This window comes from Colletotrichum aenigma (assembly GCF_013390185.1).
Source record: "Colletotrichum aenigma strain Cg56 chromosome Unknown KSG_Cg56_contig06, whole genome shotgun sequence".
In the NCBI taxonomy this organism is placed as follows: Eukaryota; Fungi; Ascomycota; class Sordariomycetes; order Glomerellales; family Glomerellaceae; genus Colletotrichum; species Colletotrichum aenigma.
Window position 1 is genome coordinate 822,511 of NW_023500912.1, and position 12,508 is coordinate 835,018.

The window sequence follows — 12,508 nt, forward strand, 5'->3', positions numbered from 1 at the left end:
GTTCCCAATCAGGCCCAAATCTTCTGTCATGCCAGCAACGGCGGCGGAAGGTAGGTTCGATCGGTCAATGACAGAAAAGCAATACAAAAGCCCGACAGTGGCTACGACACGAATGTCAACCCGCCTCATGATTCTCTTCTGCTCTTCTGGTGTAAACTCCCCCGAGACTGAAGCTTCTGCTGCTTCGCCTCCCGAAGTCGAGGCTCTGCGGCTCTGAGTTCCGTTCTTACTGTTCAAGGTCGACATTGTCGTTAGATGATTTTGTTGCTTGGTAGTGGAAGATCGAAGAGTGGATAAAAGTCTATTGCCGAGGAAACATCCTTCAAAAAGGCATGCCAGTTTTTATATGTTCTCTGTTCGACGAGGCTAGGTTGAGAGTTTCCAGTGAATTGACTCGGTGGTTGCTTCTCATCGACCACGACTTCAGATGGCAGTGCTCTTCCACTGTTTACTAAGACACATTACAAAATATCTTTTGTCTTTGTGAGCACTGGATCATCATGGAAGCTGGATAAAGGATGGTCAATAATTAAGCACTTAATTTAGCTACTCAATGACTGACATCGTGGGCGGGGACTCGGGGCAAACATTTAGTCCAAGGATGTTCCTACTTGCGCCTCGCTGCTCGTGGCCCCCCCTGTCGTTGCCAACCTAACCTTCCCGCGCGTGAAAACGCCCACATACACCTAGCAAGAAATGCATTTGTCGCTGCCTCCGAGATATCAATTTGCTCCAACCGCTTCATAATCATTGCATTTCTTGACACCGGCTTCATAGTCTTACTCACGCTGTACTAATTAGCGCGCGGCCTGGGGTGCATTTTCCTTCTAGAACCAGCATGAAGAACTTGCTAAGCTTCCTGATCATCAACTATATTCACGATATACACAGCAATGGAATGGTGTTTCTGCTTTCATGAGCCATGACTAAGTCTTGAGGATGGGGTCGGTCAGACTGGCACTCTGGCGCGCCGGGTAGGTAAGCAACGGCTAAGTGGAGCACCACCGTGCGATGTCATCTGCAGGGCATCGCCGATGGGACTGAATCTCTTGGTTTTGACGTAGGATTGCGGGATTTAAGGTCTTGGCGAACTCGTTACCAGCTTCCGTAAGCTGATGACATAGGCGCCGCTGGCCTTGACAAAACACGACAAATCGAAATCAATCCCACGAAGATGAGCCCGCGCGCGAATGATGGCTGCATCGAGACATTTGCCGCACATGGTCTCATTTCCTTCAACGTTCCCTGGTAAGCATGTTCACCGCACCTTGCAGATGGATCCTGTGAGCCGGAAATCCACTAAGCTGGTCCGGCGATGACAGTCAACATGCATAACCATGGAACCAATACAAGGTATGCCGGCCCACAACAACGAGAAGAGATCTAGGAATGATTAGTAGGGCTGATACAGGTGCAGCACGTCTACCACGAATATTTGAAGCCCCCGACTCCATTTGCGGCTCTGTAGGATGCCGCAGGCAACCCGGGATATTTGTCCACGCCATTCCCCGAAGGGATAGCGGGCCGCTGGCAAGAGTAAGCCTTTGAATAATTCCAAAATTAGATCAGATGATGCCTTCACTTCATTGAACAAGTAGTCATGGTCATAATATCTCATTTACGGTATAAAACCTTCAGCTCAGTAGCAAGCAGATTCGATTACTGCAAATTTACAAACATTCCTCCGTCAACGAGCACCTGCGATCCCGTCATGAATCCGCTCAGCTCCGGACAGGCCAAGAAGACTGCTGGCCCGGCCAAATCTTGGGGCTTTCCAACACCCATGGGTATGCGCTGCTGGAGATATTTGCGCTTTTCCTCATTCTGCATATCAGGCTCCGCCAGTTGTGTATGAATCGTGCCTGGCAACAATGCATTACACCGAATCTTGTCTTTTGCCAACGCAATTGCCATTGACTGTATCATGGACAATACAGCGGCTTTTGTGGGTGTGTAGTGAGTTTGTAGGCCGCCACCGACGAGGGCAGATATTGATGATATTCCAATGATCGATCCGCCGCGTCCTTGCTTCACCATCTGGTTGGCCGCCGCCTGACAGGAGTAGAACGCCCCGTTGACGTTGACTTGCATGCTTTTGTCGAATACTTCTTTTTCAAGACTGAGTTCTCACAAAGTTAGTAACCTCGAGGCTGAGAATGATGCAAAGAAGGGCCCACGTACGTGAGAAACTCCGCAGCCTTGAAAATTCCTGCATTGGCAACAAAAACGTCAAGTCCACCCCATTTCTTGACTGCTGCACTGACAAGAGTTTTGCCAGTCTCGGGGTTCGTGACGTCTCCGGCAAGTTCTATCAGCTGGCCAGTCGGTTGATCTTTGGTGCCAGCTTTTGCGAGACTTTCCGCCTCCTCCAATAGACTGTGTCGATGCTTCTCGTCTTGGGGCAGGCCCAAATGATTTACAGCGACATTGGCTCCCTGTCTCAGATATTCCAAAGTAATCGCACGGCCGATACCAGTTGTGCCTCCTGTGATGGCAGCGATTTTGCCTCTCAACAGACGGCAACTAGACAGAGCCATTGTGAGAACGATGGATGCTAAAGAATTGAGTAGCCCCTCTTGTCATCAACGGTACTGAGACTCAAGGACGGCGGAAGAGCAGACTACTTGAATCGAACCTGCGGGGTGAGTTACCCTGGGAAAAACGATGTGGTCTACCCCGCATGACCAACGTACCAGTGAAGGTCCCACTCCCTCGTCTCGAGGGAAACCCGATGTATGCGAGCCAATTTGTCGGTGTTACAGGTCGACAAGAAGATAGACTTCGTCTCGTCTCGACCACGCCGCCAGAGGCCTTCGAATTTCGTCTCTCGACCAACAGATAATAGCCTCTGAGGGCTATATTGCATTCACACACCAGACAACATCGGCGCCAGCGCCGGCCGCCCACCGGGCCGTTGCGGAACATCCGGAACCCAAGCTCGGGTCTCCAAATTGTGGACCGTTGCCCCAGATTACCCCGCACCGGCTGCAAGATCTCCATGCGCTGCGGCTTCCTTCACGCTGCTCGGATTCTCCCAAAGTTGCTTTCAATGACCCCACGAATGATGCCACCAGGTATCACCGCAGTCTTGGTCTCTGCCATCCGTGACTTCGAGTACAGTTATCGTTCCAATATCTGTCAGGGCGCAAAGTATCCACTGAATTCCACAACATGGTGATCGAGGAGGAGGGAACTAAACGATACTTCACAAGAGGTCGACTGACCAGAGGCCGCGGCTTGAGAAACACAACTGGATGGTAATACACCTATTTATCCTCTAATCCATCGGACGTATGGTTTCATATTTCGTTGGCTAAACACATACCGCACAGCGCAACCTGCCGTCGCCGCCACGTCAAGTGCGATGAGAAAAAGCCTACTTGCGGAGGTTGTGAAAGGACCAAACACATCTGTATCTATGCGCCACGGCGACCACCAAACAGAAAACGCACAAGCAGTCCCGGAGATGTGGCTCACACTCAACATGAGAGCGATGCAGCACAACAAGAGTCTTCTTTGCCTCCGCGATCAGTCAGCCCCGAGCAGCAATCCCCAGAGCCCCAAGAAACACCTCCAGCAGTCAACGATGAGGAGACTATTTCCGCACCTGTAGTATCATGGGATGAACAGCCGCAACTGAACATACCTAATACGACGCCGGACGCCGGTCTTAGTGTTGGAGCCCAAGATGAGACATCGCCAGCTTTTCACATCAATGAAACACCCAGTGTTCAGGCTGGAGGTCCGGAGCATCTTCCAGAGACAAGATGCACGGGTATTACGCCTCACAACTCAGCTACAACAAACAGCTCTTATGGGGCGAATTTGGAAAACGCAACGGCAGTATGGGTTGACCTACTTCTCCAAGATGCTGCCATGCAAGAGTTCGACTTTACAAGCTTCAACGTGGATCAAGAAAGTGTCGATATTTTTGGAAGTTCCGTTGTGCAGTCACCAGCAGTAAGAAAAGCTCAACCGAGGGTTTCCTCGGATGGGCTATCTCCGACTCCATGCACTTCCAACTCTTATTTGACGGAGAGGACACCAAGGTTAAGCGACTACCAACAGTTTGAGAAGCAGAACTGGTACTCGACAAGCCCAATACACATCTCTTCTCATGAGCATGTGATTTTCCAAAACTTTGTGAGGCATATCAGCTTGTGGGTGCGTAGACATATTTCCCCGGCGTTTGGCCGTTCTAAATCTTTAGTAGATGGACTTCTTCGACCCTAGAAGACCTTTTGGAACACAAGTTCCCCAACTAGCGGTATGTCTCTCATGGAAGCCTTCTCTGCAGAGCCTGTCACTTAGTAGTAATACCTTTACTTAGATGCATAATGTAGGGCTCATGAACGCCGTCTTGGCGCTTTCGGCTCGTCATCTTTCTTTGAGCTCAAAAGTTGGAGAGAAAGACCATCAAGATCTGAACGAGGCCTTAAAATATTACTACAAGACTCTGCACTACATCCAAGAGGCAATGCAGTACGATACATACAAGACAAGCCTTGAACTGCTCGCTACTTCATCCATCATATCTGCATATGAGATGTTGGACGGATCACGTCAAGACTGGGAAAGACATCTCAAAGGAGTTCACTGGATACAGCGCTCTCAAACCATACATGGTGATTCTGGGGGTTTGAAGCAAGCAGTATGGTGGACGTGGCTTTGCCAAGATGTTTGGGCTGCATTCCGTGAGAAGCGTCGCCCCTTCACATTCTGGAGGCCGGTCAAGACATTGGATGAGCTGGATCCTTATCAACTTGCGGCTCGTTCCGTGTACTTCTTTGCCCAAGTCGTAGCATTCTGCTCCAAAGAAGACACAGAAGCAGCAAAGAATGACCCGATTGCTAGAGTTGCCGCGGCTGATGCACTCAAAGATCAATTGGAAAATTGGAGGAGGCATTTGACGGCAGAATTCCAACCACTGCCCTACTCCGGTTCCGTGGACGATGTATTTGAGCCAATTTGGATTTACCCCCCAGCATGCGGTAAGCTGTGACATTTTGAGCACCGCCCCCAGCGACGAAGATATTTACTGACGCCCTGTGAAGCAATTGCATTCCAAGTCTACTACTGCGCTCACATCCTTTTGCTTTTGAATGTGCCAGTACTAGGAGGTCTAGAGCAGTACACACAGCAACGGAAGCGTCTCATGGAATGCGTGAAGAAGGTGTGTGGGATTGCCTTGACACTCTCTGACTACCCATCAAGTGTCATGTGTTCTCAGTGTCTTTACATAGGTATGTCATCATCACCGCCGGCCCAGGAACTAGACCGCGTGCTCATGGCCGTAGCTGGAATTCCTCTCGAAAGCAGGAGAGAACGGAATTGTGTTCTAGGGCTATTGGAGGCCTGTCGCGAGAGATCCGGCTGGCCAGTCAAGCCGCTAGGAGAGGAACTCTCAGCAAGATGGGAAATCTCAGAGGGTAATTGAGGAATGACCCCAGAAAAATAAAATTGAACACAGATTCAAGTCACTTGATAGACAAGGAAACAGAAACTTCACTACCAGTGAACCCAACATGAAAGCTCCCTGACTTCGCATTAGTGCTCAAGCTCGAGCCGCATCATACAAAACCTCTGTGAAGCATTTTGAGCCCAGGCTTCTTTAATTCATCTCGCAGTTTTAATGCATGTCAGAGAAGCGGGGATGAGACACGACAAAGGTCAACATGGAACAATGGTTCGTGTTGGTTGGTGATCGTGACGTCCCTCGTGACGACCCAGACCCACTGCCATTCGATTTCCTCGACACGGAAGCCAACACATCATCCCAGACCCATCCATCATGTGGTTGACGTAAATTCGCCACTATCGATATCGGATCATGCACAGAAATAAGTCAAATATCTACTACTCGGGGTTTCCAACGCGCGCCACTTGACGGACACATCAATATCAGCATTATCCCAGCTCGAACGTTTAAACACACATCATGGCCGTGCCGACCAATTGGAAAGACAACAATCGACATCTCCAGATCTTACGGAATGCTGAAAAGGGGCGGTATGGCGTGATCGCAGCCATTGCGTACAACCTCGAGCAGATCTACGGACTTGTTGCCGCTGCTGAGCAAGCTCAGTCACCCCTCATCCTCCAGTTCTTTCCCTGGGCAGTGACCTACGCCGACGGTCTGCTCGTCAGGACTGCGAAGGAATCCATCAGCCGAGCAAGTGTGCCGATATCGATACATTTGGACCACGCGCAAGATGAAAAAATCATCAAGCATGCGGCCGACAACCTCCCCTTCGACAGCATCATGGTCGATATGTCGCACTATGAGAAGAATGAGAATTTAGAGAAGACCGCAACTTGGGTCAAGTACTGCCACGAGCGCGGTATTGCCACGGAAGCAGAACCTGGGAGGATCGAGGGCGCTGAAGATGGGGTGATGGACACGGCCGGGCTGGAAGCGAGCAAAACGACGCCTGAAGAAGTTGACCAGTTCATCGCTACAGGCGTTGATGCTCTGGCTCCGGCTTTCGGTAACGTCCACGGCGAATACGGAAAGCAAGGTCCGCAATTGGACTTCGAAAGGTATGCCGCTGCGCTGTTTATTCTTTGTACGCCTCTAATCGAGAATCAGGTTCGACGACATACAAAAACAGATTGGCGGGAGAGTACGGGTTGCTCTTCACGGCACAAATGGATTCCCGTCGGATCTTATGCGGCAATGCATCGCTGCAGGGGCGACCAAAATCAACGTGAACAAGTTGGTTCTAGATGAGTATTACATGCATCTTAGACATCAAGTTGCACGGGTACCGCACACCACCTTAATCGAGGAGGGGACGTATCATGTGAAGCGACAAACGATGGAGTGGATGGAGATATGCGGATCAGCCGGAAAGGCATGAGTGATGTTGGTGGGTGGCTAAATGAAGAAGGGCAAAGGGGTAATTAGCAATGGATCGATGCATATCCTCATCTTCTTTACCAGATCAAAAAAAACATCGTTCTCGTTTGGCTGGAGGCGCGTGCATTAATCCTGCTACAAATCCGACTGAACTTGGCTGGTCAAATCTCATGTAGCCATGGGAAGACGTCGCCTCCGTCATAGTTGAGGTCAAAGTTGCCGATTTCATCACCCTTCATCGTTGCAGGAATTGTGGAAAATGCGCTATAAATGTCGGGTGTCCAAACTGCACTGAGTCACAGGGACTCGTCTACAAAAAACATCAATTCAGGAGGCCCACACGGCAACGCCAGAGAACCGCGGTCGCACTATTTTACTCTCCTGGCAAAGCCCGATTTCATGCTGGGAAAAGAGGACATTGCCAAAATAAGAATTCCAAGCTGGAATTTCTATGTTGAGATTGGCTTATTGATATTGTTTTGAATAGACGAGCCTCCGGCACGAAAGCTATGGTCTGTCGGCATTTACTCTTTTTGGCAATTGCCGTTTGGCCGTATCAGATGCTCTCCTTTGGGAGAATGCTGGCTTGTCGTACACCGGTTCGTGCTTCCAGATGCTTTCCCACCCCGCTGATTTTCTTCAGATAAGCTGCCATTCAGCACTTTACCCCCTGCTATCACACGATTACATCTTGCGTAAGGCAAACGACGATGCGGCGTCATACTTAAGAGTCAGAGGGAAACCTCTACGCCTAACCCATATGAAACGGGTGATCGATGGTCGATAGTATCTGGTAGTTTCGCTCACTCCAAAGATCCAAGTCTCGTCGAGAATCATACGTCTATCACCAGAAGTGAGAACCTCCGAAATGGCAACGCTCTTATGCCAGTCGCAGGACGTCGAGATGCATCCAGCCTGTGACGATGCCAGTAGCAACAGCTCAGACTCTGGCTACGAAACCATCAGTATGACGTCCCCGATGCAATCAAAACCAGACAGACAGCAGATTGCCAAACTGCCACCTTTCGTTCGCATCCCAGAGCTATTCGGTTCCATCATGTCCACAAAGCTTGTTGTCAATCCCAACTACTTTGAGGTAAAAGCTGTCAGAGACGAATGGATTGCGACGTAGCATACGCTTTTAATTCCAATTTTGGAATCGTTTTCAGTCCGAAACTAACGCACCAAGCTTCGCCCGGCAGTGTCATGAAGTACAACGAGGTGGAAGCAGCAAAGAACTCCAAAGTTGATCTGTGTTTCCTTGCATCAATTTGGTCACCAATCGCCTCAGAAGACCGCCTAAAGATCATGTTGGATTGGCATCACTGGGTTCGTTCTTCCACTAAGCCAACTCATATGCTTCCAAATACTGACCAATGCAGGTGTTTCTTTTCGACGATCGTGGGTGGCTCTCCAATTTCGAACTTGTTCCAACAAGTTACTGATAATGCGTTATTATACCAGAGTTTGATGAAGGACACCTCAAGGAGGATCCGACCGCTGCTGCGGAGGAGATCAGTCAAAACATAGCCATCATGGGCGGCGATGCGCCTCGCTATACTGCCGATTCCAATCCCATTAGATATGTGTTTCAGAGATGCTGGGATACCATCAGCGAAGTATCCAGTCCAGGTTCGTTCTGCATTGCCCTTGAATCCGACCATAACTCCTTCTCATTGTCCATCCGCTCCTCGTAGCAGATGACTAGGCTTCGCGTGTAATTGGAATGACAAGTTTGTAAAGTGCTGACTTTTAAATCTAGAGATGCAAAATCGATGGATTGATCAACACAAGCGTTACTTTGCACAACTGCTCGTGCAGGTCGATCAGCAATCCAGCGGCCAAAACTTCACACGCGACGTAGATGAGTACATGAACATGCGTAGAGGCACAATTGGCGTGTACCCAGCCATCAACCTGACCGAGTACGGCTCAAACATCAACCTGCCACAGCACGTGTACGAGCATCCAAGCCTGCAGGAATGCATGACTGTCTCGGCAGACCTAGTGATATTGTAAGAATGAAGAGTGCACAGCATTTTTAATTCAAGCCTTTCAAGCTAACACTTTGCGTTCTGCTAGGAATCACTGATTGCTGCACATAAGATAATCTGTCGATGTATTGCCGTATGGAGCTACAATTTATGGTTTCATCCCCTGGCGAAGTTTCCAGGACCAACTTTGGGCCGGTGTTCTGGTAGGCAGAGATACAAAATGACAGCACCAAACTAAAGTATTAACGCGACATTCGAAAACTAAGTTATATCGTTTCTTTCACAGCTTTCGGGGCGAAATCCATATTGCAGTTGAGCGAGCCCATGACAAATATGGTGTGTTTCGAACCATCGTTGCTTCGATTGCACGCGACATTGTTGTTGACAAATTTTGCCAGGCAATATAGTCCGGATCTCGCCTAACGAGCTCTCGTTTGCCAGTGCGGAAAGCTGGAAAGCCATCTACGGTCACCCCGGAAGCGGCAGGCAGATTGCGCGAAAAGGACCCTTCTATGACGTCCTGGCTGCCGGCTTCAGCAGCAGATGCATCGGAAGCGAGCGTGATCCCCAGAAACACTCCGGCATGCGGAAGATTCTGAGCCCATCTTTTTCGCAACGTGTTTTGGTCGAACAAGAGAATATTATCTTGGAAATCGTTGATAGGTTTGTCACGAAAATGGGAGAAAAAGGAGGATCTGGAACAAAAGGTTTGAACATGACCAAATGTTACAACATGAATTCATTTGAGATTCTTGGCGAGATGGCTTTCGGAGAGAGCTTCCGCAATCTTGACATTGGTGAGCAGACTCATCTCTGGCTTCGGTTAGGTTCAATGCTTTGGCAGATGGCACCTCCGCTGATTCCAAGACCAGATATCCTGAATTCCTGGGCGGATACTGCCCTTGAGCATCTCTACATCGTCACTCTTATTGACAATTTGCGGCGCATTGGGTGGATGTCCAAACTTGCAAGACTACTCATCCCCACATGGATCGTCACCAACAATCAACATTCGAACTATAGTCGCCAACAGGTCGAGAAGTAAGTTGAAAGTTGTCCAATGGTTCTCAGTCAACTCATGAACTAACGAAACCTCTCGTTAGCCGTCTTCAAGTCAAAGCGGCTCGCAGCGACTTCGTCAGTCCGCTCGTCGACAAGGTTCGCGCAGGAGAAGTCTCTAAGGAGGAAATGACAGCTCACGTTTCAACAATCGCGTACGTTCAATCAAGATTCCGTCAAGTTTGCTTCCATGAAATTTTAAAGGATACATTACCTAACGTGATCCCGCAGAATTGCTGGTGGAGAGACCGTGGCAACTACTCTATCAGCCTTGACATGTTTTCTCGGTCAAAATCCAGAGAAGCTGGAACTTCTCGGCCAGGAGATTCGTGTCGCTTTCAAAACCTACGACGAAATAACCGGATCGAAGGCCCAGCAGCTACCATACCTGCAAGCTGTTATCAATGAAGGTCTTAGACTGTTTCCTCCCGCTTCTGGGGGCGCGACTAGGCTCTCTCCTGGCTTTGAGTTGCACGGCCAATATACACCTGAAGGCGTGGGTTTGAACAAACCAGGGAGACCAGTTTATTCATTACTGATTAAAACAACTATTGATGGATGTACAGACCGACATCAGCGTCAGTCCCTGGTCCACCGTTCACAATCCAGAGTATTTCTCCGACCCCTGGCATTTCAAACCAGAGCGATGGCTGGACCCTCATTGCAAAGATAATAAGGATGCCAGTCGTCCGTTTCTGCTTGGTCCTCGGGACTGCTTAGGAAGAAAGTAAGTCACAAGTCACTCTCATCGCTCTGAAATTTGACGGTTCTGACGAATTTGCTACATTCAGCTTTGCATGGATGGAGTTGAACCTTATGTTGGCGAAGCTTCTGTGGTCGTATGACATGGAGCTCGTAGATAAAGATATTAAATTCATAGAACAGAGCAGAGTGCATGTATTGTGGTGGAAACCGGAATTGTTTGTTAGATGGCATAGGCGTCCTACGTAAACAGCTATGTTCTTCCCTCAGACGTCTTTCATGCCTTCTTCTATCTTCCGCTCCATCATGCCCCATTGACCCTGCGCTCTCTGTCCTCCAAACCAGTAGTTGCCTGAAGAGTCCTTGCCAAAAAGAATGAGACCATCATTAAACTCATAAGGGCCTGGGACTGCCTGGATATACGAAGGAAACAGGGGGCCATCAAGTTTGTTGACAGATGCCGCTGAGAAATCGGTCTCGTAGAGTCTAGCCCTTTGCCAGTTCGTGAACATCAACAACTTCATGGAGGTGTCGCCAAATAGAGGAGGGGCCTTGTTGATAGGGTCTTGCCGGATTAGTGATGTATAGGCTTCAATCTGCTCTCGTGAGCCTTGCTCAATGAGCGTACGACGGATCTGGGAGGCCACATAGCTCAGCGGCTTTTGGAGAAGATCTTTCGCGGGTATCAGAGTCACAACAAAGCCGACGCAATTGCTTAGTATCGGCCTGTCGTGGGGTATGAGGTCTTTCAAAGCCCGTCGCCACTCATAAACCTGCTGTAGCGCCATCTAGAAGTGTCATTATGTTAGTATGCTGCACCAGCTTTTGATTGTTTTGCAAGATTACTTACCGTACATTCAGAACTTTCAGAGAGACTTGAAAATGAGAGGCGTGCAACCCATGCTAGGATCACATCTCCTTCACTCACAAACTTTGGCTTTTCCTTGCGGTCGATGCTCGGCTGCGCCTCAAGCTCAGCCATGGCCTTTTCCTTAAGCCCCCGGAGGTACTCAGCAGGAATGCAGACAATGCGATTCTCCTTCGGCCTGATGACCAAATTGTAGAAGTTCCAGAAGAGCCACTTGCCTAGACTGACCGTGGACATGTGCTGATGAGAAAGGACGTGTGGCCTGGTCGGATTCTTGCCCAAATCTTCCAGAGCATAGGCACCTGTCAGTGGCTTTAGTAGGTCATCTTCCCGCCCTTGAAGTTTCAGCGACCAAGCGTTGAGAAGAGACCCGATAGATACGGCATCAGCTGACAAATGCAGCCAATGAAGGACTATGACTGTCGAGTTCTTGAAGGAGACGATGCGTAGTCCAAGCTGTGGCCTATCCGTGAAGAGGTAGTCATTCAATCCTCTGGGAATATCAGGGCCGAGGTATAGGTCCGATAGATGGCTGGGGTCACCGACAATAGAGGGCTGACCGCTGCTCGGTGGGCGGGGTATTTTGGATGCAGTGGGATGATCCTCGGCAGCCAAATGACTTAGGTCAACACGTTCAAATCCGACGGCTGGGCGGTCTGCGGAAAACTCTTTCGGGATGTGGTGTTCAAGCTCTCCACGGTCCTATACGGCCATTCCAAGTCAGATCTTCATCAATTGTTTAAGAAGACGTGCTTTTTCGGACGATTCGAGCACCATGCCTTACATTTCTTCTCAATCTGGCTCCCAACTTACTCCAACCCGGCTGATTTATCAGACCTCCTAGAGAGTCATGTAGCAATCCAGGCGCAAGGACGCTGTCGAAGTTGAAGAGGGCGTAGAAGACAAAGTTTCTGAAAATGATGGTATCATCAAAAAATCCCACGGGAATAACTTCATCAGTTGACACACGCTGAGGTTGCGGTGATCTCCAATAATTGGCAAAAAGGTTGAACATTGTGTCGAATC

At 49.3% G+C, this 12,508-nt stretch overlaps 5 protein-coding genes across 5 annotated transcripts; 3 read left to right on the plus strand and 2 right to left on the minus strand.

The window, feature by feature from the left end:
- Positions 1–1,659: 1,659 nt before the first annotated feature.
- On the minus strand, positions 1,660–2,537 carry DHG2-0 (L-rhamnose-1-dehydrogenase; the record flags this gene model as incomplete). Its single annotated transcript, XM_037324499.1, has 2 exons — positions 1,660–2,119; positions 2,182–2,537. The coding sequence occupies 2 exons, from the start codon at positions 2,535–2,537 to the stop codon at positions 1,660–1,662; spliced, it is 816 nt and encodes a 271-aa protein (XP_037177127.1).
- Positions 2,538–3,171: 634 nt separating this feature from the next.
- AMTR1-0 (Transcription activator AMTR1) lies at positions 3,172–5,437 on the plus strand (the record flags this gene model as incomplete). The annotated part of the gene is made up of 6 exons (XM_037324500.1): positions 3,172–3,257; positions 3,333–4,164; positions 4,214–4,267; positions 4,331–4,991; positions 5,055–5,243; positions 5,298–5,437. The coding sequence occupies 6 exons, from the start codon at positions 3,172–3,174 to the stop codon at positions 5,435–5,437; spliced, it is 1,962 nt and encodes a 653-aa protein (XP_037177126.1).
- A 501-nt stretch (positions 5,438–5,938) lies between these two features.
- CGCA056_v009254 (putative fructose-bisphosphate aldolase) lies at positions 5,939–6,860 on the plus strand (the record flags this gene model as incomplete). The annotated part of the gene is made up of 2 exons (XM_037324501.1): positions 5,939–6,540; positions 6,590–6,860. 2 exons carry the CDS (start codon positions 5,939–5,941, stop codon positions 6,858–6,860), a joined length of 873 nt encoding a protein of 290 aa, XP_037177129.1.
- Positions 6,861–9,186: 2,326 nt separating this feature from the next.
- BOT4-0 (Cytochrome P450 monooxygenase BOT4) lies at positions 9,187–10,643 on the plus strand (the record flags this gene model as incomplete). Its single annotated transcript, XM_037324502.1, has 6 exons — positions 9,187–9,193; positions 9,252–9,650; positions 9,726–9,894; positions 9,957–10,067; positions 10,144–10,408; positions 10,479–10,643. The coding sequence occupies 6 exons, from the start codon at positions 9,187–9,189 to the stop codon at positions 10,641–10,643; spliced, it is 1,116 nt and encodes a 371-aa protein (XP_037177128.1).
- A 237-nt stretch (positions 10,644–10,880) lies between these two features.
- BOT5-0 (Acetyltransferase BOT5) lies at positions 10,881–12,497 on the minus strand (the record flags this gene model as incomplete). Its single annotated transcript, XM_037324503.1, has 3 exons — positions 10,881–11,402; positions 11,465–12,184; positions 12,267–12,497. The coding sequence occupies 3 exons, from the start codon at positions 12,495–12,497 to the stop codon at positions 10,881–10,883; spliced, it is 1,473 nt and encodes a 490-aa protein (XP_037177131.1).
- Positions 12,498–12,508: the final 11 nt, after the last annotated feature.